Here is a 26223-nt window from a genome sequence, read left to right as displayed (position 1 = left end):
TTTTATATGTCTAGAAATTATTGAAAACAATTGTAAAAACATTTTAATTCTTTATTGTTTTGAAAGCTTTTACAAATTTATTTTGATAAACTATTTAAAAAATATTATATATAAATAAATTTTTAACTAATGTTTTGTTTTAACATCTAATAAGTGCATTTGGAAATGTTTTGTTCAAAAAAATCAATCTTAAAAAAAATCAAATAAGTTATTATTATTATAAAACAATATTAATATAATATAAATATTTTCATAAATAAAAATACACACAATTTTATAAAATTTAAAAAAATAAAAATAATTATATGTTAACAATTATAAAATAATTATAAAAAAATGAGAGAATTTAATAAATTTTTTTTATAGAAATCATATGTATTTATAAACTTTTAGACATAGATAAAAATATCTAAAACATAAATAAAATAAATAAGAGATGAAATTAATAACTATATAATATATATATATATATATATATATGGGGTTTACTAATGTACGTAAGCTCTTTTTTTAGTGGGTTCATTTTAGTAGAGTGTATCGGGTTTTAATAGACAAACCTTCATATATTATAGATTCTAAGTTTTACGGTCAAGGATATTTGAATAATTTTCATTCTCAAAACTAAAAAAAAACAAGAAACTTCCAAACCTTTACTCACCTCTCTCCCCTCCCTCGGTCCTCTCAACCCTTTCTCTTTCATCTCTCTCACTCCAACCTTCTCTCTGTCATCCCTACGGAGCCCCAATTGAAAAAAATCAAAAACACCCACCTAATCCTAATCTACCTTCCTCACTTATCCAATTTGTTTCTCTCTCATCTTCATCTCTCACCTACACACAGCAACCGCAACACCGCAATTTGTTGCTCTTGCTCTACTTGTTCATTTGTTTTCCACTTTAATAATAAAATAATTAATGATGTTGATTTTGATTTTTGATTGGAGAACTTTGTTATATCCTATCCTTTCTGATTGTTATTAAATTATTAAAAAACTAAAGTCTACAATAATTTCAAAAAAAAAAATACAAGAAAGCCCCCACGAAAAGACGTTAGCATCAGTCCGTAATAGTTGTAAAACATTTAGTTTCTTAATACCAATTTTGATAAAATCATAGAAATGAAAGGAGTAGAAGTTAAATTATAAGCGTGGTGGTAACAAATTTATTAAGTTTAAATTACAATTTGAAATTAGTGTGTTTTGTTTTTCTTAATTTCACTTCTACGGCAAATGATAAATTAGAATGACAACATCATGTTTATATTAACCAAACAAGTTGGAGATGTGAATTGTTTAGAATAAACTTACATGATATGATTTACTTTAGAAAGTAATTTTCTGGTCCAATTAAGAGCTAATAGGTTCGTTATTATGACTAATTTACTAATTTCTGGTTGATTTTTAATTAGTTGGTATATCAATGCAGTTCTTCTTGGAAACTACTCAATATTCTACAGTCTACTCAAATATAGAAGATGTGTAATTTGTTAGAATATTTTTATTCTTTTTACAAAAATGAAATGAAAATATGCTTATCAATATGAAACATTCGAAAGGAAACAAGCAGTGATCTCTTTTTTGAATAAGGGGACAAAGTCAACAACAACAATTTTATTTATTCATAATCTCTTCAATAATTTATTCATGTTAAATCATTTAGTATGATGTATAGGAGCTTAATTTTTTGCTGTATTTTGACGTTGGTTATATGCAAGAAGGTGAAAAGTATATTCATAAATATTGTTTTCAGTGAAAAATATGTTTTTAGAATTATTTTTAAGAGCTAATTTCAGAAATCCATTTTATGGACAATGACTTACCCCTTCCGGAATCCCCTATCCACATAACAATTTTTCTCTTCTAGAAAATATTTCCAGACAACTTAATAGTCAAAATATCAAATCTCCCTAAAGATAAACTACTAATTCTAAAATTTAAAAGTGAAATTTAATAACAATCAGAAGGGAAAAGATATAACACAACCCTCCAATAAAAATCAACATCAACATCAACATCATCAATTATTTTGTTATTAAAATGGAAAACAAATGAACGAATATAGCAAGAATAACAAATTGTGGTGTCGCGGGTTACTGTGTGGGTTCGAGAGAGGATGAAGATGAGAGAAAAACTAATGGCATATGCCCTAGCCATGGCTAGGAACACTTAAGAAGAGTTGGATTCATCTATGGAAGGTGGGTCCGAGCTCTTATCATCATGAGTGATGTGCACGAATTAATGCAGTATATTACTAGGATTTGACTCCTAGGTCGTCTCTCAAGGACCAATTTATGTGGTTCAGTCTCAGATTTTACACACGAAGTGGGGGGGTTTGTGGATGTTTTTGACACTGAAAAATAAAATAAATTAAAAACAACTGAATTTTAAATAAAACAAAATTTAAAAACTTTTGAAATAAATTTTAAACACGGTAAAAATGGAACAGTAAAAATCCAGAAACAGTAAAATTTAACGATGCAGAAAACAATAAACGGTAAAATAAAGAGACGGTAAAAATAAAACATTTAAATGAAAATGAAATTTAACTTTTTCTGAAAACGTAAATCAACGGGTGCAGTGAAAATAAATTGAGAAATGTGAATGAAGTTTTGAAACCGTAAATAGAAAACTGACAGAATGAAATTTGCAATTAACATCAATTAAAACCAAATACATGAAATTGTAAAATTAGACAAATCCTAAACCTCCCCAACGGGGAGGTAGAAAAATAAGCTGCAGAAAATAAAACAGTTCCGTATTTGCTCTCTTCCTAAACTACTCCTAAAATCTAATGCCTTTCTCCTTTGCTGCCCATTCCATTTTATAGCCAGAATTCTGAACGTGAATTGCTGGCCTCCCAAACCCGTGAGTTTCCAGTAAAAACCGTGACCTTCTTTTGATTCAATGTGGTCCCCTCCAAAATGCTGCTGCCCAAGCTGCTTGATTGTGCAGGCCGTGATTGTGGCTTCTTCATCCACCTCCATATTTGTTGCCAACTTCTCTGCAGATGGGGAACCCTTTCTCACTTCCATGTTGTCCATCACGTGCACATCCATTCTCTGAACATTCCAGTCATCACCACCTTTTTGCTGCTGGTCTGCTTCCGTGAAGACCACTGCTACTGGTTGGACAATGCATCTACATGTATGTGGCTCTTCATTTCTTGCTGACAATCCTTCATGCTGGACTTTGGTTATCACGCTTCCAGCTCTGGAACGCTACCTACGTGATGCTGCTGTTGGACGAGCCAAGTGTGGCTGCTGCACGTTCTCTATTGTGAAGGCTACAGCTGCTGGACAAAGATCTCTTCTTTACTGGGTGCATGAATGAAGCGCTACTGCACCTTGGCTGGCCGTGAGCTTCTCAAAGCTTCATTGCTGGTCCGTAAATCTCCAAGAGAATTCTCCCGTGACAGTTACAGCCCATAATTCAGCATATCTTACATTTGAATATAATATGAAATGTGACTTTGGTCGTGTGGTTCTGGTCTCTCCTTCAATGGTGGTGGCCCTTCCTTCTTTTATGTTGTCTCCCACTAAGAGAAATAAGCCTCCCATATTGCCGAATTGGTTTACATGTGAAAATGAGTCACCAAGGCCACCCAATAAATTAGCATATGTTTCTCCCAACAAAAGTAAATGGCAGTGCCTTTCCATTGGATAACCATGTGTAGTATTTCTTCCTTCAAAATCATGGACCCATATTTATTTGGACAGCCGTGTGCTTCTTAACAAGTGTGGCCCCTCCATTATGTTTCATCAATTGGCAAAGAATGAATAGGCTTTTAGCATGAATTGGCCGTGTGATTTTTGGTTGCAGTAATGGCACTACAAAATCAACACCTCATTACAAAATATAATCTAAGGTAAAACTTTGCAAAATAGAATTTCCAATGGGTCCTAGGCCGTGTGGTGTATATGTGGGTTCCAAGTTTTGCTTCTAAATGATCAATTCCAGCCATCACAATTGCTAAACAATAAGCAAACAATGCAAATATATTAGAGCACTTAAACAGTAATCACTGGACTGACATAGGATAGTAAAATAAATACTGGGAATAACACACAATGAATTTGAACAAAGTAAAAACTATACGTGAAAATAGACATCCAGACGAAACTATGAAAAAAAATTGCATGCAAAACGGATAAGAATTGAACTCAAACGAAGACACACAAGTTGACACAACATTCACGCAGCACTGGTAATCGTTTACAGCACTCCTGTAAACGATTACCCGAGAGGAATTGCAAATTTGTACAGAAAGTCCAACACAGGTACTCAGTCAGGTGAACACAGGTCACCATTGGCAAAAAAACTGACTTTTAGGCACTTCTGCCCCTGTAAACAATTACCCGAGAGGAATTGGGAATTTGTACAGAAAGTCTAAATGTCCAAAAATATTTTCCAAAATTTTTCATGCACTCAATAATGTAAATAATTCGTTTCAGATAATTCAAATTAATTAAAATAAGAATTTCTGATCGGATTAGGCTCAATTCAGTAAAATGGGAAAATACTGGACAATTAAGCACAATTCCCTGATTAATTCTAGCACAATAAACTAAATGAAGTGAATAAAATAATGATTCATCAATGAGCCATCAACATGTTCTTAGTAAAATTATGTGTATTTTAGACCTTGTATTAAGGGTCAAGTAGTATAGGATTTCAATTTAGGCCTTGTATTAAGGGCCAAGTATTGTATGGTTTGTAATCTTATTTTAAAAGAGTGTGTCCCACCATGGGACATGATGGCCACATGACAAGATCTTAAGTGAAGAGTTTTTCTTAAGAAGGAAGTGGCCACGTGTCATTTTCTAAGAGGAGAAACTCTTACTAAAGTGGATTGTCGCATGTCACTCTAAGAATGAAGAAACATTGCAAAAGTGGATTGTCACATGACACTTTAAGAGTGGAGGAACTTTGAAAAAGTGGATTGCCACATGGTACTCCAAGAGTGGACAAGACTTTACAAAAGTGGATTGCCACATGGCACCCTAAGAGTGAAGAAACTTTGTAAAAGTGGATTGCCACATGTCTCTTTAAGAGTGGATAGTTTTTAGAGTTTCTTGTCTACTTTGGAGACACCTTTCTCTATAAATAGAAGGGTCTCCTTCCTTGTAAAATCACTTGATGAATTTGAATGTTATTATGCCAAAATGTGTGCAAACATATATTGTCTGAAGTCAAGGCTAGAGCATCCCATGATGCCCCTCTAACCACCCTTCTCTAGAGTTGGCCTAACCTCTCTAAAGATCCATCAAACACCTTCCACCAAAATACTCACCAAAACCGTGAGTCCGCCACCATATTCATAGCTTCCGCACAAATTCCAACTTCATAGCTTCATCTTCATTGGCCCAACCTAACTCGAGGAGGACGCTATCAAAAACAAATTGGATAAGTGAGGAAAGTAGATTAGGGATGACAACGAGAAGGTTAGAGTGAGAGAGATGAAAGAGAAATGATTAAGAGGAATGAGGGATGAAAGAGGGTGTTAGCTGTAAAACCAACGACAAGTGCACCGGTCGCAGCGTAGCAAGTGATAAATATCGTTCTCTCCCAAGGGACTTATGCAACACATGACAACTCTTCCTTCCATAACTCAATTAGACATCAAAGTGTACGAAAAACACAAGAAACTCTTTTTGTTATTTTTATCAAACAGTTGGTGTGCAAGGAATTTAACATAAAGTATTTACAATTTGTTAAGACTAGAATTCATCCATTTCATTCTCATGCATTCACAAACATCTCAATTCCATCCAATAGGTGTTCAATTTCAGTTCTAGGTTCAATTCATATTTCTCAATACATCAAGAACCAAAATTCATGCATGGGTGATCAATCCAAAGCAAGCATTAAGCATAGAAATCGAATACTAACATGAATTGGAAAAACATATAGCATTAACATCACAAAATACATAAGAATTCCATGTTTTACAACCAATCTCAACAAATAGGAAAAGCCCTCAATGTTGGAGAACTTAGGGTTCTAATAATTTGAAGAGATAGGGAAGAAATTGGAACCAAAGAGAGGATGCACAGCCTTTCCCAAGGTTTTTGGTAGCTACTCCATGCTCCATTTGCGCCTCCCCTTCGCATCTCCATCTCCAATTTGTGACCCATCTTCTTCCTCAACCCAAAAGGGGCAAAATCACTATTGATGAAGCTTGAAGACCGAAGGAGGAGTGGGAGAGCTTCCCAACACCCCAAACACCCTCCAAGGGCCTCTCCCAATCTCTCTAGGTGAAGAATGAAGTGTAGGAGAAGAAGAATGCTCAAAAAATCGCGAGACCCATGTTTAAATAACCCATTTTGATACATCAGCATCGTCCGCGCTCAGGCCCCTTCCGAGGGCGCCCGGCGCGAGAGTTGCACGAAGACTGGCGCCCAGCCCCCTTCATGGGGCGCCCGACTCGAGTACACTAGAAATCAGCTTCTGTGCAGGTGGCGCTCAGCCCCCCTGAACCAGGGGGCATGGCCTGATTTTTCTACACTACATCTTTTTCACTTTTTCTGCAGATCTGCTTGCTCCAAAGGCGTCCAACATGGGTATTTGCTTCAAATTGATCTTTTATTGTCCCAAAACATGTTCTCTTGAGTTCTTGCTTGTTTTCCTCCACTAGAATTGCTTCCTATTCATTTACTTCACACACTCAAATAAAGATATTAGAGGTAAAAACAAGCGTATACTAAATAAAACACAAGAAAACTAGAAAACACACTAAACTAGAGGATAAAACAAGGTAAAAGCTATGAAGGAGTTGATTTATTCACAAAATATATACACAAAAACACGTAAAATCAACCGTTATCAGAGGGGTGAGTAAGGGTTTGGGGGATTTCTTATTTTTTTTTTTTTAGTTTTGAGGATAAAAATTATTCAAATACCCTTGACCTTAAAACTTATAATCTATAATATATGAGGATATTTTTGTTTACTAAAACCCAGTACACTTTGCTAAAATGTACCAATTGAAAAAAGAGCTTACTAGCAAATCCCTATATATATATATATATATATATATATATATATGTATATGTATATATACATATACATATATATATACATATACATATATATACATATACATATATATACATATATATATATATATATATATATATGTATATGTATATATACATATACATATATATACATATACATAAATATACATATATATATATATATATATACATATACATATACATATACATACATATACATACATATACATACATATACATACATACATATATATATATATATATATATATATAATTAGGTAAGTTAATTCAAGTTACTATTAAATATAGGGTTAAATATGTTTTTAGTCCCTAAACTATCAAGCGATTCTGGGTTTCGTCCCTCTTCGAAAGGTTCGTTCATTTTAGTCCTCTTAGTTTTGAAACTATTATGTTTAGTCCTTAAAATTGAACGATGTTAAATTTTTGTATGAGGTGGCTAACAGTGAGCCAGGTATGTGCCACGTTTGGGGTTTCTCATCTCTTTCACACCCACCACTGTTCCCTCCCCTAAGTCTCCATTTTCATCCATTTGGGGTTTCTCATGGTGTAGGTTCAGATCATGTAAGAGGACAACCCCGCTCTCATGCCCCTTTGCCGCCTCCTCCGCCTTCCCACCACCAACAACAGCCTAGGGTCCGAGGGTTTCGTCAATGGTTTTGAGACAATTGTGGAGTGCGGTTTTCTCACGCTTTGTTAGGCATATTTTCTTCAGACGTGTTTCTAGCAGAGACACCAAGAACCCTTCTTAGCTCTCCAGTATATTTTCTATTGCCTACGGTAATTGAATCTAGTGGCAAACACTATGGCAAGGGTGGCATATCCGAAGAAATTATCCCGCTATTGCTGCTACTGTTCAAGTTATTTCCAGAACTCAACATTAAGTTATCAACCTCACTAAAGCTTAGAAGGCAGGTCAAGAGAAATACTTTCTTTTGCACTACAAGATCAAACTGAGTCTCCCAATTCTTGCCTGAAACCTATTAATGCAGAACAAAAATATTGATTATTACCCGCTAGAAAACATTTAGATAAACTTTTCCACAAACATTGTAAGAGAAGAAAATAAGATAAAATGAATTGAATTTCTCTCATAAGTTAAAATCAACTTTAGCACTAAACTTCAATATAAGTTTCTCATTAAACTTGTCCAAGGGCTGAAGATGGTTCGTTTAAATTTATCAGAAAAACCCAATTCATTTTACTTCCTTATGTTCTTCTCCTTAAGTGTTTACGAAGAAGCTTATACAAATAATACTAAAGTACATTATTATACTATAAACATATTAATAACAAATCCATTTACAGCTCCAAATAGATTTATAGCACGAGATCGAGCAAGACAAAAGGAAAGCTGAAACAAACTACTTATGAAAACTCCTTACTGCATGACGCTCAATAGAAAAATGAGCCAGCTCCCACTAACATTAATGAAGCCATACCATCCCATTTCAACGAAGGTTGACACTCCCTAACGTACATTGCCAATTTCACGAAATCACCACTACTGGAAAAGCGCGATTTATAAACGGCATTTTACCGAAGGCTTTGAAGCCCTCGGTATTGAGATGATTAGCGAAGGCTTTTAAGCCGTCTGTAACGTCCTGGCTAATTTAAGTCCCAAATTGGGTTTTTCGTTCCCCAATTTGATTTTCTTCAGCTTCGTCGCTTTGGTCCGTCTCATCCATTTCTTCACACACTTCCCTATCTTTCTTCATGCTCCCTCAGTTTCTCGGTTAGTCACTGGTGGTGGTCCGTCACGGTGGTGAGTGGTGCGTTGATCGCTGTTTGTTCACGGTGTGTGGTGGTTTGGGGAGTCTTGGGCTAGGGTTCATCGTGGGTTGGTTGCGGGCTGGTGGTGTGGAGGTTGAGGGACTTTGTTGGAGGGGACGTTGCTGAAGCCTAGACAGTGTTGCTGCCTTCATATTGGTGGAGTGAGGGTGGAGAGAGAAGAGTAGGAAAACGCGGCGAGGATTGCAGATATTGTGGATGAGTTTTCTGGGTTTTCTACTTCGAACGAAGATGATACTTCTAGCACTACCACAGGTCCTAATTCTACTACCGCGGGTAATTGGCAAAAGGGTAATCTTTTGGGGCGTGGTTCGTTTGGCTATGTTTATGAAGGGATTTCTGAGTAAGTGATTTTGAGCCCATCACTTTGCTTATACTCACTCAAAGTTATTGTTAGAAACAAAAGATAAGCCTTATTGTTTATTTCATTGTTTACTGTGGTGTTGGAGTTAGAGAATAGGGTTAAGAAAAAGAGAAATAATTATAGTAGGGCCAGTGAGAACAGTTTCAGGGATTCGGTTCATCTATTTAATTCCTCTCTTTCTACTGAAATCTTTGTAGGATACTATGTTATGGAATGTTAGTGTTATAATTAGGAGATTGGCAGGTTAGTTGTAGAAGGTTTGGATATGAGAATATGTTGGAAAAGCATATGACAGTATGTGAATGTCAATTTTGTTGGAGAGTGCTTACCAGTATGCTATAATTGTTTTCAGTTTGTGGACTAAAGCATAGTCGTGGTTGTTGGGAAAATGTCTTGCTCCTTAAATAATATAATCAATCATTTCCTTTCTTTTCAAAACAGTAATTTGTTTACAGTGAAGAAGTGATCAGATCTATTGAGATGAAAGGAAAGATGATTTATTGTGTTTTGGTGAGTTATTTCTACACATAATATTCAGGAATTATGACCAAGCTATCTAAGGAAACTAAATAAATTAAGGAAATAAGGAAACATGCAAATAGAATCAAGATGATATATGAACATATATAACAGAACTTTTAAACTGTCTTGTACTTTTGGTTAACAATATATTGAAAAAGACTATGATTAGTGCATTCCTTTTTTGCATGTGTTGGCCCGTGTCATTACTCCTTGGGCTGTTGATTTTTAAGCAATGGAAAACATAATTAGTATTGATTTAACTTTTTTCTTTGCCAAATATTCTAGATTATATTATTTTATATTTGTTGCTTTTATGGTTTAAGTTTTCCTTTAATATGGAGCCCCTGTTGGGGCTTTCCTAAACTATCATAACTCTTTGATGCTAAAATATATTTGTTATGTTGCTCTTCTGGATTGGGAAATACTCATAAGCATTATATGAGTATTTTTTTTTGTCATAGAATGGTCAAACTAAGTTTATTAGGCCACTTAGTTAAGTTATCATCTATTTTTGTATATCTTGTGTTCAAATTGCTTCATTATATGGGTTGGTTTCCCTACAAAGCCCCTGTTTCAAAACTCTAAATTAATTGAAGTTCACAAGATTTGATATTTGATCTCATTATGGTTTCTTTTAGAAGTTACTTAAGTGCTAACTACCTGTGCATTCCTTTTGTTAATTTGTTTATATGTTCTGATTTCCACTGCAGAGATGAATTCTTTTTGCTGTAAAACAAGTTTCACTACTTGATCAGGGGAATCAGGGAAGGCAAAGTGTATATCAACTGGAACAGGTGAGATGAGATTTCTCTCTTCTCTCTATTGCTTTGGTTTGTGAAAAATGTTTCTTATTTTTGTTTAGTGCTTTCACTTTTAATTACAAAGTAACACCTTGTTTTCATTTTGTTTATTCTTTCCAAAAGTTGGGATATGAAAGTGGAAGAAACATTTAATTGTTATATGTTTACATTGTTTCCTATACAAATTTTGACAATAGGAAAGAAAATGAAAACATAAAACATTTTGTTGAATCAAATGATCTCAATCATTTTCCATTAATGAAAATCCTTTGCTGAAATGAAAAAGGTTCTCTTACCCAAATATAGTGCTATCTTTTGCAATGCCGTACAATATATTTTTGAGAGTTGATTAACTTTATCAGTTTATTAACCTCATGTCAATATTTTTCTTCTAGATTTCTTTCTCAATTTACTTATCTGTACAATATATTTTTGAGAGTTGATTAATTATATTTGATTCTATATGATGCCTACTGAAATCTGTATTGTAATTTAAACTATGTTGTTTATTGCAGGACATGTCAAATCTGTATATATTTATTGAGCTTGTAACTAAAGGATCCCTTAGAAATCTCTACCAGAGATATACTCTTCCAGAAATCTCTACCAGAGATATATCCCTTAGAATATATACATGACAGTTTCTATCCCCCTAAATGGATGTTTATATATTATATCAGAAATCGATATTGCATAAGGTTAAGATCAAGAGGTTGAATGTGTACATGTCACATGTGGGTTTTATATGGTATTGGAAATTTAACTATCAGTGTTTTCTTTTTTTCGGGTTGTGCAGTATGTTCATATTTTCTATAACTTTGTTTTCTGTATTTCTGTTTCATTAATGTAATGTCATGAACAATCTTTGTATATATTACCTAATTATTCCATTGATTATAGGGATATTAAATGTGCGAATATATTGGTGGATGCGAATGGATCTGTTAAGCTTTCAGATTTTGGATTGACGAAGGTGGCTCTCGGTTCATGACTTTGTTTTGTTCTTGTCGAGCTTTCATTTCTGAACAATCTTCTGTTGTTTATCTTTCCATTTTCTAATATTGTGTTATTTTTATTGTGTTTAGGCAATCAAATTGAATGATGTTAAATCATGCAAGGGAACAACATTCTGGATGGCCCCAGAGGTTTGCCTTCAATATTCTCTTCTAATTAAAGTTATTGAAAAATGGGTATGGGCCGTCATTTGTATGAATGGAGTGTAGACATGGTTGTTAGTAAGTAACAATTATAATGTAAGTTTGTTGCTGGATCCATGGTTCTAGATTGAGTTTATACTTTTTTTTTCAGCCCTTTGGTAATTACCGAAGGCTTTTGCCCCTTGGTAATTACCGAAGGCTTTTGCCCCTCGGTAATTACCGAGGGGCAACGGTCGTCGGTAAATGTTAGCGACAAGGGATTTATCGACGGTCATCTAGCCGTCGGTAAAAGGTCATTACCGACGGCTTCTGACGGTTTTCGAGGGATTGTGGCCTTCGGTAATGTCCTTCTTTTTTGTAGTGCACAACACCAAATTCTCTTGCAACGAATAAAACTAAATGTCAAACATCGCATAGTTCAGAAAATACTACTAAAATCGAAAAGGAATTTCCCCTCTCTAAGAGTTCAAAACAAAAAAAGAAACAAAATTGGACTGAAATTCTACAGTAAAACTGAAACGGAAACAAACAATGAAACGAACTAGATAGTGGCAACCATCATACAGGCAAGGGTGTAGGAAAATTCACAAAAGATCGGAATTGGGGATACGAGGGAGAATCAATTCGTTGGAAAAAAAAACCTAGGTTGAATTGGAGAAATTGGGGAAAAGAGGGTTGGAGACGAATTAAAAGAGAGAATTGAAGCAACGGAGGAGACCCTCGGACCCTAGGCTGTCGTTGGTGGTGGGGAGGTGGAGGAAGCGGCGAAGGAGCGGTGAGATCGGGGTTATCCTCTTGCATGAACCTGCACCATGAGAAACTCCAAATGGATGAAAATGGAGACTCAGGGGAGGGAACAATTGTGGGTGTGAAAGAGATGAGAAACCCCAACTGTGGCACACACCTGACTCACCGTTAGCCACTTCATACAAAAATTTAATGTCGTTCAATTTTAAGGACTAAACATAAGAGTTTCAAAACTAAGAGGACTAAAATGAACAAACCTTTCAAAGAGGAACAAAACCCAAAATCGCTTGATAGTTTAGGGACTAAAAACATATTTAACTCTTAAATATATTTTCGATATCGAAAATGACTAGGAAAGACTACAATTGAGAATAATACCAAAAAACACTAAGAAAAGAGTAAATTTTCTCATTATGTAAAATAAACTTTTTCAAAATAAGTACAAGATTTTTCTCTATAATGAGTCATAATTAGTAAACATGAGTGGTTTTCATGTTTTTAAAGAATGATACACGACGATATTGTTTTCCTTTTCTTTTTACAAAATATACTTTATAAAACACTTTTATTTTTTTAATATTGATTAAAATAAATATTGTGATTAGATATATAAGAAAATAGTATAACAAAATCACAAGTATTATATAGATATTTGAAATTTTAGAGTTCCTATTTAATTATTTATTGTATTTGTTTTAGATTGAAAAGACTTTTTTTTGTCAATTATTTATTTGTAACAATTGATTCAATAATTTTTTATTTATTTATTGTTTATGTGATTTTTATATTTTTTAAATTTTTTTGTTAAATTAATATTAATGATGTTAATATATTTATATTTGATAATTTTAAAAAGAAAAACCCATGGATTAGGTCTAGTTCACATGACTTTGGGAATATTTGACTAGACTTTTTTAATAATTGTTTTTTGGCTTTATAAACCTTTTTGGCCCCAACCAAGACGTACTAGGGCAAATTCTATTATATGGACTTATTTCACAGAAAGTACATGACATGTTGAAATTGAAGATGAAGTTTAAAATTTACAGGTAAAATATGGAGAATAATGAAAAATTTAAACTTAAAATGTCACCTTTCCGAATTACAAAAGCGAAATCATGGATGTTTCAAAGATGCAATATGAATGAGATAAGAGCTTAATTCTATAAAATAAAATTGACACTATTTATAACTCAAAACTTGAATAATAAATTTATAGATTTTTTATTTTATAAGTTGTTTAACTTTCTTGTATTACTATTCAATATAAGATTTAAATTTACATTAGAATTTTTCCAACTATCTCGTCCTTTGCCCTCCCAAGAAAATTATACAGCTGACATATGAAAAATAGATATACAACATTACAAAATCAGTCATCAGTTTCGTATCCTTCCCATAACCTTTCTATATATTTATACACGTCAAGCATACTTGGCCTCTGGTGTGGAGACAACTGAATGCAATCAACTGCAACCTTAACCAGACAAGAGATTTGCTCATCGAATCCTTTTCCCAATAAAGATGAATCAATGACTTTAAAATCTATACTCATTTCAACGTGCTTCTTTCCAGTGATAAGCTCCATCAGTACAACGCCAAAATCGTACACATCCTTCTTCCCTAGCTTCTTCTGGCTTTCTTTCATGAGTTCAGCACTTCTGAAATTCCGTAATTTGGGCTCAAAATTCTTATCAAGCAAAACATGCTCCGAGTTTATACCAAAATGGAGTATCTTCCAATTGCAACAATCATGGAGAAAGGATAAACCTCTAGCCAACCCAAGTGCTATTTTAAGCCTTATTGGCCAATCCAATGGAAAAGCTTCATTTTGCAAAGGATGTAACCAATCAGAGAGTTTACCATTTGGCATGAATTCATAAACAAGGATCCTCTGCTTTCTCTCTGTGCAAAACCCAAGAAGACCCACTAAGTTTCCATGTTTGAATCTGTGTAGAATCCCGATTTCTAAGGCAAACTTTGTTTCAAATAACTTGGAATCATAGAGTCTCTTCACTGCCACTTTTGAGCCATTAGAAAGCTTGGCCTTGTACACCGTCCCTGTCTTTCCTGTCCCAATAACATTGGTCATGTTGAAGTAATCAGTTGCTCTACACAGTTCCATGAAGCTGATACTCGATCTTAGTTTGTCCAGTACTCTAGAAACCTGTGTATACACCAAACTATGTTATACCAAACTTTTTCTTGAGTGTACCTTTGAATTGAAATATCAGTAATAAAATGCATCTTGATGGATTCAGTATATAAGAGGGCAAGTAGAAAAGCTGTATATGTAACTAAGAAAGGTTTACGAACATAATTTCCTAAGAATTTTAGAGTGTGATATGAAATTGATGAATGTTGGTAAAATTAGAAAAGAAGAGAACCTCTTGGTTTCCTTTCTTGAGCAACAACAGATAGAGTAGTAGTTGGGGAACTTGGTTTGCCTTTATTGCACGTATATCATGCCTACCAACGTTGGAAGACATGAACTTTCTCTTGGTCTTCTTCAGTTGCGCCCAAGGGACACAGAACCACATATAAGCAAAGATGATCCCACTGGCTGAACAGACATAGCCAATGCTAAAACTGTACCAAAATGATGGATCAAACAATGTCTCATGATCACTTTCTTCCGATCCTCCGTCGAATTCAATGCTACCTGCGTCACTGATCATGGCGAAGCAAGTCTGCAATGACCACAACATGAGTAGAAGAACGTTGAAAACCATGGTTCTCAGGTCAACTTCCATATAGATCCAAGGTTATGCTTAAACAAGGTTCATTTCTACTGGTTTTGTCCCAAAGTTACGCTACAATACTTTGATTCCTTCCCATCAAGTTGACTTTTTAAGGATGAAAGTCTCTCTCCCATAATTTACGCTACAAAATAGAAAAAGAGCAACTGCAGAGGGAGGGGCCCTCAACGGATCACAAAAAGGCCTGCTGGTATGGATTGGTCTCTTCATACGGCCCAATTAAGCGAAAGTCCAAGGTTACTCCCTCCACCACCACACAGCTACCTACACCTCTCAAATTTGTTTTTATTTCAAAAATACCATTTTTACTTTTATTCTTTATTTTTTTTAACTTTTTCTTAAAATCCTAATTTTTTACTCTATTATTCACTCAGTCACCCACTCCCACACTCTTTACCTTTTTTAACTTTTTCTTAAAACCTTAGTTTTTTACTCTCTTATTCACTCAGTCACACATCACATCCCCATCCCCACACCCTTTACGTTTTCTTAACTTTTTTCTTAAAACTTTAATTTTTTACTCTCTTATTCACTCGGCCGCACACAACACCCTCACCCCCACACTCTTACTTTCATTGTTCATCTCTTATTCTCCTCTTTCTCTTTCCTCAATTTTCCATTTTCGTCAAGGTTCTCTATGAACATGTGTTGTCTATGTGTTGGGTGTTGTGCGTGTGTTGGGTGCTACTATGTGCCTCTGCTATGTATTAAATGAAGAAAAAGAGAAGCGTGAAAGGCGGCAACAGGATATGGGGTATCCATAAAACACTTAAACGGATCTCGAAATCCGTCCACAGATATTAAGATCCATTTAAGTATTCTACGGATACCTCATATCCGTTTAAGGGTACTGAACTCTGTATTTTGCTTGGCACCACCATTGGACCACTACAATAGCATAGTTAAAAGGGAGAAGAAACAAGAGAAATCTGATGTGGGAGTGCATTGATGCAATGCGTGGATGTTGGTAAAAATAAATACGTTTTAATCACAATTAAATATTTTATCAAGATAAAAGAAAAATGAAAAGGTGTAAGGTGGTGGAGAAAGTAACACTAAGTCCAAGTAGGTCAAAACAACATGCGTTGATCCAAGAAACAAACCCAGACAAAAAAATTGAATAGGGATAATACCGCTGCAACCAAGATGGAAACAATAATTTATGTAAAATAAAATATAAAAATATACATATCATGTACAATGAGAATATTTTTTCATAAATATTAGAGAGGTAACGTGCTAGATAACATATCAATTTCTTTCAAACATAACATGCAAGGACACTCTTTTTATCCGATCCCACCCATTGTGATCCTTAACATTCAGAAACTAAATGAGTTTAATTTTGAAATAAAAGATCATATACGACTTCAACTTTCCCCAATCCGTCCAACGGATTAAATCATTCTATTTCCTTGAGATGAAATTCCAAACTCTGCATTTAAATATTTTGAAAACCTTAATATAATATTTATAATTTTCCAAAAACTCGTTCAAATGTGGCGAGTGGTCAACGTAATGGTCTTTGTACAGTGCAAACTGTACTGAAAAATTAGTGGTGAGAGTTTGAGAGTGATAGATAGACAAACTATAACCACGGAAAAATTAAGCCTCACTCTCCTTCTCTACAAGATTGACGTTTTCGTTAATATTAATAATTACTATCAAATATAAATAATGATTTGAATACTCTGGAGTGAATAAAATTCTATCAAATTAGGATTCGAATATTGTTTGAAGTTGGAGTTTCATTTCTGGCGTATTGAAAAGTATAATTGAAGAAAATTCAATTCCATTCTTCTCGTCTCTTAAATTCACTTTTCCAATCCTTCTCCTCTTCTTAACTTATCTTATATCAGAAAGGATCGTTTCTGCATGAGCACAGAAATGGGTTCTCAAATAAAGAGGGATATTTTCATCCATGTTTTCTTGTATTCTTTGCTAAGATCTCTAATGGTAGGTAATGGTGTTGAAAGCGACATCTCCTGCTTAATATCCATTAAGGATTCCTTAGAAGATCCTTTCAATTACTTATCAAGCTGGAACTTCGACAACAGAACCGAAGGTTTCATATGCAGTTTTGTGGGCGTTTTATGCTGGCATCCGGATGAGAATAAAGTGTTGGGTATCTCGCTGGAAAATATGGGGTTGAAGGGTGAGTTTCCACTGGGAATTAGGAATTGCTCGTCATTAACAGCCTTAAGCCTTTCAAATAATCACCTAACAGGACCCATCCCCTCGGATATATCCACCTTAATCCCTTATGCTACCTCCTTAGATCTCTCATATAACAAATTTAATGGGAGTATTCCACCTACTTTGGCTAACTGCACTTACCTCAATTCTCTTAGGCTTGATCACAACAAGTTAAGTGGTCACATCCCTCAAGAACTTGGTCAGCTTCCCCTGATCAAATCAGCTTCTTTTGCCAACAATCATCTATCAGGGTCGGTGCCTTTGTTCTTTCAAGACATATCTTCTGTTGATTACGCAAATAATGGAGAGCTTTGTGGTGGGCCTTTGCCACCGTGTTCATTGGACAGCTCACATGATTTCCCTCAATCGTTCAAGCGGGGTCTTGCCACAGGCTATGCTTTTTCAGTGACTTCTGTTATTGTCATTTACATGTCCTACTGTGCACCTTGGGAACAATCACACCATCAAAGGAACAAGCACCGGAAGAAGGCTAAAGAATTAGGAACAATTTTTTGGTCCATTGCTGGGAGAAAGACACGTACTCAAGCTCCTGCCGAACACGAATTGCAACCTCTGCAGTTGCAGGAGAAAGTCGTCAAAGAGGTGCTGTCTGTCCCTACCATATCTGTCTCTGGATCAAGTCTCTTTTGTTTTCAAGATATATTCATAAAAAAATAAAAAAACCAATAAATATATAAAAACTAATTTTTCATTGGTATATATATATATATATATATATATATATATATACATATATATATATATGTTTAGTTATGTAAGGAGAATGGAAGATAATGTAATGGATTTTCAAAGGAGGATGTGCAGAAAATAGAACCAAATCACAAGGACTCAGTGAGACTAAAATGAATGGTTGAATGAATAACAATTGGATGTGTGCAAGCTAACTGGGTGAGATTCGGCTATAGACAGAATTATACTGATAAAACATGTAGGCTAGGCACAGTAGCTTTGGATGCAGGCAAACCAAAGGTGAAAAGGGACATCATTTTACTGGACCAAGTAAGCAAACAAATAATTCATTCTAATTACAACACTTAAAGCATAACAGATATATCTGGAACAAAGACAAAATAGGCATAGTTACTGCATGCAGAGGGCACCTTTCTTGTTTATGCTAAAGTCCACTAGTTATTACAATGTGATACTCAAATCAGAGCAAGTACACAAAGCTTTGTGGACTTATTAAAGAAGGAACATACCTTGTGTTTGAAAAATATAACATTATATATCATAAGGTATAGACTAAGTATAAGATCAACAATGAATCGTATTGTTCCCAAAGAAAATGCAATGAGGCCCTGGATGGGTTTTCGCAGAATTTAAGGCAGAGGAATAAACCAAAGTTTGGTTTGTTGTAGCAACAACGTTGGAAGAAAATCAAACACAGAATGCAACATTAAGAACAAGAGTTGATGTTCGCGATATGACAAATGCAGTATGAAACGAGTAAAGTACAAGGCTAGATAAATGAATAGTCAGAAGAAGCTGCACAACAATAGTCTTGTCCCTTAAAAAAGGCCAACGTTAATGTAGTACCTAGATAATTGAAATCTAAGTTATATTGTATGCATGTTGAGGCAATGTAAACACTTTGTAAATAATGAACCGTGTATATATATAATTTGGGGGAAATAAAAGTAAAAAGATTTTGTGTACTTTTTATGAAAATTGATTCATAAAATACTCTTTTATTAATTATATAATAGAGAAGTGATAATGATAAGCTAATACACAATATTGTCTTAAACTATTAAATTATCTCAGATAAACAGAAAATGTGTTACAAAGTTTGCACAGAAAAAAGTAAGGATTAACTAGTTAAATGTCCATGAACTAAAACTATAGTAGTAATGTATTATAATGAGGTTTAGCAATGATTAATATGGTTGTGGTTACATCAACAGATTTCTGTAGTGACAGAGAGAATGAAGTCTACGATGAGGTTCAACGAAGTGAGAGATGCAACAGATTGCTTTTCCATAGACAAGGCCATTGGGATGGGGAAAATTGGAATAATGTACGAGGGAAGGCTACCCAATGGTTGGAACCTTGCCATTAAGAGACTATTCGATTCGAAACAATACAAGAGAGAGTTTCTTTTGGAAATAAGAATTCTGGGAAAGTACAGACACAGAAATATAGTTCCCTTACTTGGGTTCTGCGTAGAAGGAAAAGAAAGGATTTTGGTGTACCAGTTCATGTCAAATGGAAGGCTTTCAAAATGGTTGCATCCTTTAGAAGGTGAAGTTACATTGAAATGGCCTCAGAGGATCAAAGTAGCAATCGGGGTAGCAAGAGGCTTATCCTGGATCCACCACATATGCAACTTGCATGTTGTGCATCTCAATATAAGTTCGGAGTGTATCTTGCTTGATAAGAATTTTGAACCAAGACTGTCCAACTTTGGAAAGGCCAAGTTTGTGAATCCGAACATTGAAGACGGTGCAAACACAATGTTTTATGTGAGTGATGGGAAGAAGGACGTGTATGACTTTGGTAGTTTGCTATTTGAGCTAATCACAGGGAAAACATTGAAGGAGTTGTCGTGTTCATTCAGTACTGCAACTAACCTAGCTGGAAATCCTTCAAACTTTGTTAACGCAATTGATGAATCTCTGATGGGGGAAGGTTTGGAAAACGATGTGTACACTCTCATCAAAGTTGCATGCAAGTGTGTTCGACCATTCGCAGATGAAAGGCCAACGATGCTTGAAGTTTACGACACTATGAAGGATATATGGGGTGAAGGACATTAATATAGTGATGGTTCTCACCCACTCTACCTCGCTATTTCTTCTTCTAGTATAGACAAACTTTTTTTCCTATAAGAACGGGCTTACCCATCTAACATTTGAAATTAGGATTTAAGGTTTATTGAGATATTATATACAAATTTTTTATATTCATTTCACACTATTTTTTTATATTTTAAAAAACACATGATATATCATTTTATTTTTATTTTTATAATATGTGTTAAATAAATGGAAATGTCTCTCACTTTAATATATATTTTTTTATTTTATTTTTAAGGTATGTTTCCTTTGGTTTCCAACTTACTATATTAAAGTTTCTCTTGTAAACTTCTATGTTAATTTCTTTTCTTTTGTTTAATGAACTAAAAAAACTGTTTTTTATTAACCATTTTTTTAGTGGTTATCTAATAAACTGATAGAAATATTTTGATTTCTGTTAATTATTCTTAACTGTCACAATATTTTTTCATGTTATTTTAAATTTAGTTATATTAACTTAATCAGTAAATTAAATCTGATTTGAATATTTTCAATCCTTGTCTGTCTTTATAATTCTACAGATTTAGAAATATGCAAATCTATTGTGTTTAAATCTAATGAGTTTTCCTCTATTCATCCTATGATCTATGATCTCCTACGTCTACTCTTCTCTAGTGTATGTTTGCCTAAAATTTCTAGAAATTTGTTCAGGTAATCTTCAATATAAGATTTTCGAAAGCTTCTTGAGGTAATTTCTTCATATTGGAAGCGAGATTTCATATTTCAAGTCAGATTTTCTCTTTCCCTAGGTTAATATGCCCTTTTCCCCGAAGAGAGAGGAACTGACAACTCAGTTGACTTTGAGCTCTCTACACGTTCTTTCAAGTTCTGCACCAAGTTCTCCAGAAAAAGCTCTCCACCGAGCTCTGTGTTGAGCTCTTCACCGACCAAACTCTCCATCGAGCTTTGCAAGCTCTCCAAGCACCTTTTCAGATTGTTCGAGCTATCCATAAGTTCTTTCCAGCTTTCATTGAACTTCTGTGTGGTCGACCTTTCCATAATAGTCGACTGCCTGGTTGAGTTTCCCCTGCTTCTCAGTTGTTTATCCGAGCTCTTTGCACTACTCACCTATTTTACTGAGTTATTCTTGTCATTTGGAAAACTTGCCGAGCTCTCATTTTCTACTCGACGTTCTTTCCTTTCTACTCAGAAAACTCGACAAGAAAGAGGGAGAGAAATTGAATAAAAACATAAGAGAGAGCAAGAGTCGGGTCTGAGTAAGGATGACAACTGGTACTCGCAATTCTGTCGGACAAAAAAATTTATTCGCTCCGATCCGTGTGTGGATATTTTAAAATGAGCAGATATCTATATCTGTAAATATTTAAATAAAATATATTTTTATAAAATATTATAATAAAATTTAAATAAAATTTTAAAAAATATATAAAATATAATATATATTAAATTAAATATAAATTAAAATTTAATTTTAATTACATTTAACTTTATAAAATATAAATTAATGTTAATTTTAATTAAATTTAACTTAGTAAAATATAAATTAAATTTTTATTTTTATTTTTTGCAGGTAGTAGATATTCGCGGATACGGATAGTACAATACCGCACCCGATCTGTTTATAAGCAGGTATTAAAACTCCGCTATCCACAACTTGCGGGTAATAAATATTCGCAGGTATCAACTATCCGTCGTAGATTTTATCTGAAGATACCAACTATCTGTCACAGATTTTATCCACGGATATCCGCGAGCACATATTTTTTTGCCATTCCTAGGTCTGAGTTGCATAGAGAAGCATAGAAAGAGAAAAGAGTAAAAAACTTTTGAGCGTTGCTCCCTACACCTCACCTGTCTCACCCTGCACTTCTTAATTCACAGTTTTGTTCTTCTTCATTTAATAAAATAATAATTTTTCATCAATAATCCTTAACTTTGTATTTTAATCATTACATGCACCTCATCTTATTAACAAAATTAAATTTACTATATTAAAATAGTATTTCATACATATATTTTTAAACAAATTTAATGTTAAAAATAAATATAAAAAATACTAAATAATATATAATATCTAAAATACAAATTCTAAATTTAAAACAAATCAAATAAAAATTTAATTAAATATAACAAAGTAAAAAAAAGAAAAGCAATAAAAAAACCCTAAACCCTAATTCCAACTCCCCGTAGTAGCTCCAAGTGCAGAGTAGCTTCAAGTGGAAGACGGACCGCAACTCCAAGTACGGAGAAGGAGAACACGAACCGCAGCTCCAAATGCAGAGAAGGAGAAGACGAACCGCAGATCCAAGTATGGAGAAGATGAATCGCAACTCCACGTGCGGCGAAGACGAACCGCGGCTCCACGTGCGGCGAGGACGAACTGCAGATCCAAGTATGGAGAAGATGAACCACAGCTCCACGTGCAGCGAAGACGAACTGCAAGTCCACGTGTAGCGAAGATGAACCGCAACTCCACGTGCGGCGCAGGCTAACCACAACCCTCTCAACGGCACTTCCTTGCACGCCACCTATATGCTCGATCTCTATCGTCACGCTCTGCTCCAACCGTAGCAACAGAGGCTGAATCCGCATCTCCATCAACGCCTTATTCTCCTCCTCCAACCTCACCACCTCTCTCTAGCACCCCGCCCTATAACATGTTCCAAAAAAAATCTCACCTTTAACAAAACATTCTAATTGCCTTCAAAATGTCACAAAGAAAAAGCACTGCAACAAGTTAACGGCGGAGTAGTAGTTTTCCATATGCTTGACTTGATAACCTTAAAAAGAAATGGTCAAAAATGAGGGAGGAGGGGAGGAAGGGAGAAGCGCCAGTAGAGAGAGAAAGAAAGGGGTGTAGGGTTTCAGAGATGAAATGCGGCAAAGAGGAGATGAGAAGAGAAAGGGGTGGAGGATTTGTAAAAATTATTATTTTATTAAATGAAGAAGGGAAAAATTGTGAATTGGGAGGTGCAGGGCGAGACATGTGAGGTGTAGGGAGCACCGCTCAAAACTTTTTTGTCACCTTACCACAGAGTTAGTTAATACTGCTCTGTCAACTTAACGGAAGGAGCTTGATTGATGCAATTATACCACATTGGGACGCAATACAAGTGTTTTTAAAAGCGGGTACTAACAAGATACTAAATGATGAATTTGGGAACTAAGTAAGCAATTAAACCAAAAAATTACTTTGACACGTTTTTACATATTATTTTTTAGTTTTCCAAAAAACATGTCAAATGAGTGTAAGTGTGTTAACATATTATTGTCCAAGTTTGATTTCATTAAGAAATTCCTAGTTCTTCTACTAGCTCAAAACCGTCACACGTCGAATGCTACTATCACGTGAGTCATTAAAATCTTAGGGAAAACATGTCTCGCAAGATACTCAAATGAAAAGTTATCAAAAAGTCACTTTACAAGCATTAACTAATGACCAAAGGTTGCAACTTCCTACCTCGTCATTGACGCTTCGTTTCCTGTGTAACTTGACAACTTTTCATCTCTCACGTCTTATCAGGTCTGACATCTCATGATTAAAACATTTTCATCAACATAAGGATCTATTATACCTATAAGACGAGACCATAGAAAGACAATTTTTTTAACATGGTGGCACAAAATGCAGACACCATAACGATAACATAAAGACTCAAGTACATGCATGTTGTATTTGAGGGGTTAATGTACCATATTCGTCTAAGGACATCTCGTCACTGTTGCCTAGATGTACTAATCCCTTATGGTGTGACCACATTATGACAACTTGGCTACATATCGACCAATCATGAGTATACCATGTATGACTTAAGACATCTCAACATTTGTGCCTAGATGTACTTGACTGTCACCACATGAGTATGTCCTATGACAGCTACCAAGACCGACATATGAAAAGCGTTGACTAGGTTCACTAACTCAAGATCGTGATTAAGTATAATTAAGCAAATTGATTAATCAAAGACAAATCAATAACTACTTGGATCATGCCCATTAAAAGCCTATAATCATAAGTATAAATAACATAGTACAAGCGGTACATTTATTACAATCATTAATTACTGAATTTATTCTCATTTGATGCACTGACTTGAAAATCAAAATACAGAGCACAATACCCATTTAACTTAAAGAAGACAAGTACCTTCGAGGAGAACAAATAACCATAACCTCCCGTTGAAACTAAAAGTGTTTGAAATTAGATTCTTTTGCAAAATATATTCAACTATATAAAAGCAATATATTTTCAAGAGAATTAAATTAAATAAGAAAAACATCTTATCACATGTCTCTTTAAATTATTTTGAGATTTATGGATATAAAGGAAGATTTAAGAAAGTTAATCATATTAAGTGTAATCCTTAATATAATTATTAGACTTATTATTGTTCATTCTAAAATATGATCATCACTAGTTTTATGTTTGTATGATTTCTGTGTGATCTGTTGCTTATATTCATTTTTTTTCTTAAGATTTAGTTGAATTTATTTATACTTATTTATAAGATCAAATTCTCTTACAAATATCGTTATTAAATAATAAATACAAATGATTTTATTATAATACTTTTAATGTATTTAAAAAAAAACTCTTACTTTTTTCTTCTTATTTAAAGAGTTTTTTTTAGAGATAAACTTTAAATTTAATTTAATTTTACAAAATCAATTTATAAGGTTTGCAATTCATTTATATATTTTAAATTAATTTTATATTTAAGACTTCCACTATTTTTAAATAATAAATCTTAGTTACATTTTGAAATACCTATTTATAAAGAGTGTAATTTCTTAAACTATAGCTATTTTTTTATTATTTAATTTATATTTATTTTAAAAGATAATTATAACTGTATTAAATTTAATCGAATGTACATTTAAAGGTATCTAAAAGTAAAATTTCTAATTATATATTTTAATGTAGTAGTTTTGAAAAACAGTTAGTTTTTGCACCAATAAAAACGTAACTTATTTTAGTTTTACAGTTCGTAACTAAACTTTCAATTATTTCGATTTCCTTTTCCTTTATTTTTATTGTGTAAGTTTCATTCCTTCAACTCCAATACTAAAATTTTCGGACCAGCAATTTTTTTCTAAGCAAAAATTAGAAGATATTATTGAGAATAAAAAATTGATAATATTACATTATATACATATATATGAGTGGTTGGTTAGTATAAAATGTTAGTAAGGTCGTGAGCCGATGTAATTGCCTGGAGGGTAATAGTTGCAGATGATAAACATCCAGTTATTGTCACATTTGGTTCTAGCACATCCAACACTTTCTGTGGTGTTCCAAACCACCTGAGTGTAATGCAAACATTCGTCCTTAACACACTTGTTGTTCTTCTCATCATAATTCGGCTTCTCTCCCACCCACATTTTCACCGAGTCTACACCACTAAATTCACCATAACCCTGCGCCAAGTTCTCCCCATAAGGCCCCATAGAATGCTCAAATTCGCAGGTTTTTTTCTTCGAGTTCACGTATTTCTGTCCATAGGCCACAAGGGTTTCGTTCCATTTCAGTGGTTTAACACCAACCTCTTTACGAGCTTTGTTGTGCTCGTCAAGGTAATCTTTCGGAGAATTCTGTGCGAAGCAAATGCTGCACATTGAGATAAAGGTGAGGATCAACACAAGACTTGATGTCTTCATTGTTTTTGATATTCAGACTTCGGTCGAGCACAACATATATATTATTGTAAGGAAAGCAATGCATGGTGAAAAATAAACCATGACGTGTGGACGTAAACATTACAACATTTTGTGTGGATGCAGTGAGTACCTCCTCTTTCGCTCATTCTCTGTCTTTACATTTGATGTACGAAACTATAGAGAAGGTCCATCTAATTCTCTATGACAGTGGAAGTCTTCGCAACTAAGAATTTTATTAATCATAGTAACATTTTTCAAATAAATGTTACTATAAATGATGTTAATAATAATATTGTAACATTTTTTAAATAAATGTCACTATAAATAAAATTAAGTGTCATTTTATATTTTTTTCACGTATTATGATCTGTTTTATAATGATATTATTACATTATTTATACTTCCAACTATTTGTCAGAT

The 26223-nt window shown here is 34.1% G+C and overlaps 3 protein-coding genes and 1 pseudogene across 5 annotated transcripts; 2 read left to right on the top strand and 2 right to left on the bottom strand.

The window, feature by feature from the left end:
* The first annotated feature begins 7618 nt into the window (after positions 1 to 7618).
* Positions 7619 to 11733, top strand: LOC128195226 (mitogen-activated protein kinase kinase kinase 1-like; annotated as a pseudogene).
* A 1916-nt stretch (positions 11734 to 13649) lies between these two features.
* LOC108326420 (probably inactive leucine-rich repeat receptor-like protein kinase At5g48380) lies at positions 13650 to 17620 on the bottom strand. Of its 2 annotated transcripts, XM_052871930.1 has the most exons (3): positions 17510 to 17620; positions 14801 to 15103; positions 13650 to 14580 (listed from the first exon to the last, which is right to left on the bottom strand). In XM_052871930.1, the coding sequence occupies exons 2-3, from the start codon at positions 15089 to 15091 to the stop codon at positions 13786 to 13788; spliced, it is 1086 nt and encodes a 361-aa protein (XP_052727890.1). In that variant the 5' UTR covers positions 15092 to 15103; positions 17510 to 17620; the 3' UTR covers positions 13650 to 13785. The 2 variants fall into 2 exon arrangements, with proteins under 2 accessions (XP_052727890.1, XP_052727889.1); XM_052871929.1 differs by lacking the exon at positions 17510 to 17620 and having other exon boundaries at positions 14801 to 15347.
* On the top strand, positions 16844 to 22044 carry LOC108337637 (probably inactive leucine-rich repeat receptor-like protein kinase At5g48380). 2 transcript variants are annotated; one of them, XM_052871928.1, is made up of 3 exons: positions 16844 to 17971; positions 19294 to 20155; positions 21716 to 22044. In XM_052871928.1, exons 1-2 carry the CDS (start codon positions 17048 to 17050, stop codon positions 20143 to 20145), a joined length of 1776 nt encoding a protein of 591 aa, XP_052727888.1. In that variant the 5' UTR covers positions 16844 to 17047; the 3' UTR covers positions 20146 to 20155; positions 21716 to 22044. The 2 variants fall into 2 exon arrangements, with proteins under 2 accessions (XP_052727888.1, XP_017429696.1); XM_017574207.2 differs by lacking the exon at positions 21716 to 22044 and having other exon boundaries at positions 16845 to 17971; positions 19294 to 20300.
* Positions 22045 to 25322: 3278 nt separating this feature from the next.
* LOC108341827 (basic form of pathogenesis-related protein 1) lies at positions 25323 to 25803 on the bottom strand. The gene has a single exon (XM_017579482.2). The coding sequence runs from the start codon at positions 25801 to 25803 to the stop codon at positions 25330 to 25332; it is 474 nt and encodes a 157-aa protein (XP_017434971.1). The 3' UTR covers positions 25323 to 25329.
* Between the last annotated feature and the right edge of the window lie 420 nt (positions 25804 to 26223).

Source organism: Vigna angularis, chromosome 1 (assembly GCF_016808095.1).
Source record: "Vigna angularis cultivar LongXiaoDou No.4 chromosome 1, ASM1680809v1, whole genome shotgun sequence".
NCBI lineage: Eukaryota > Viridiplantae > Streptophyta > Magnoliopsida > Fabales > Fabaceae > Vigna > Vigna angularis.
The sequence above is the reverse complement of the archived record's forward strand: the minus strand, read 5'-3'. Positions and strand labels throughout refer to the sequence as shown.

Bases quoted from the DNA above. Each gene is read 5' to 3' on its own strand.
- LOC108326420 (XM_052871929.1), bottom strand. From the start codon at position 15,166: ATGGAAGTTGACCTGAGAACCATGGTTTTCAACGTTCTTCTACTCATG. The intron at 14,581-14,800 runs GTTCTCTTCTTT...GTGTATACACAG, and splicing joins TCAAGAAAGGAAACCAAGAG to GTTTCTAGAGTACTGGACAA.
- LOC108337637 (XM_052871928.1), top strand. From the start codon at position 17,048: ATGAGCACAGAAATGGGTTCTCAAATAAAGAGGGATATTTTCATCCAT. The intron at 17,972-19,293 runs GTGCTGTCTGTC...TTACATCAACAG, and splicing joins AGGAGAAAGTCGTCAAAGAG to ATTTCTGTAGTGACAGAGAG.
- LOC108341827 (XM_017579482.2), bottom strand. From the start codon at position 25,803: ATGAAGACATCAAGTCTTGTGTTGATCCTCACCTTTATCTCAATGTGC.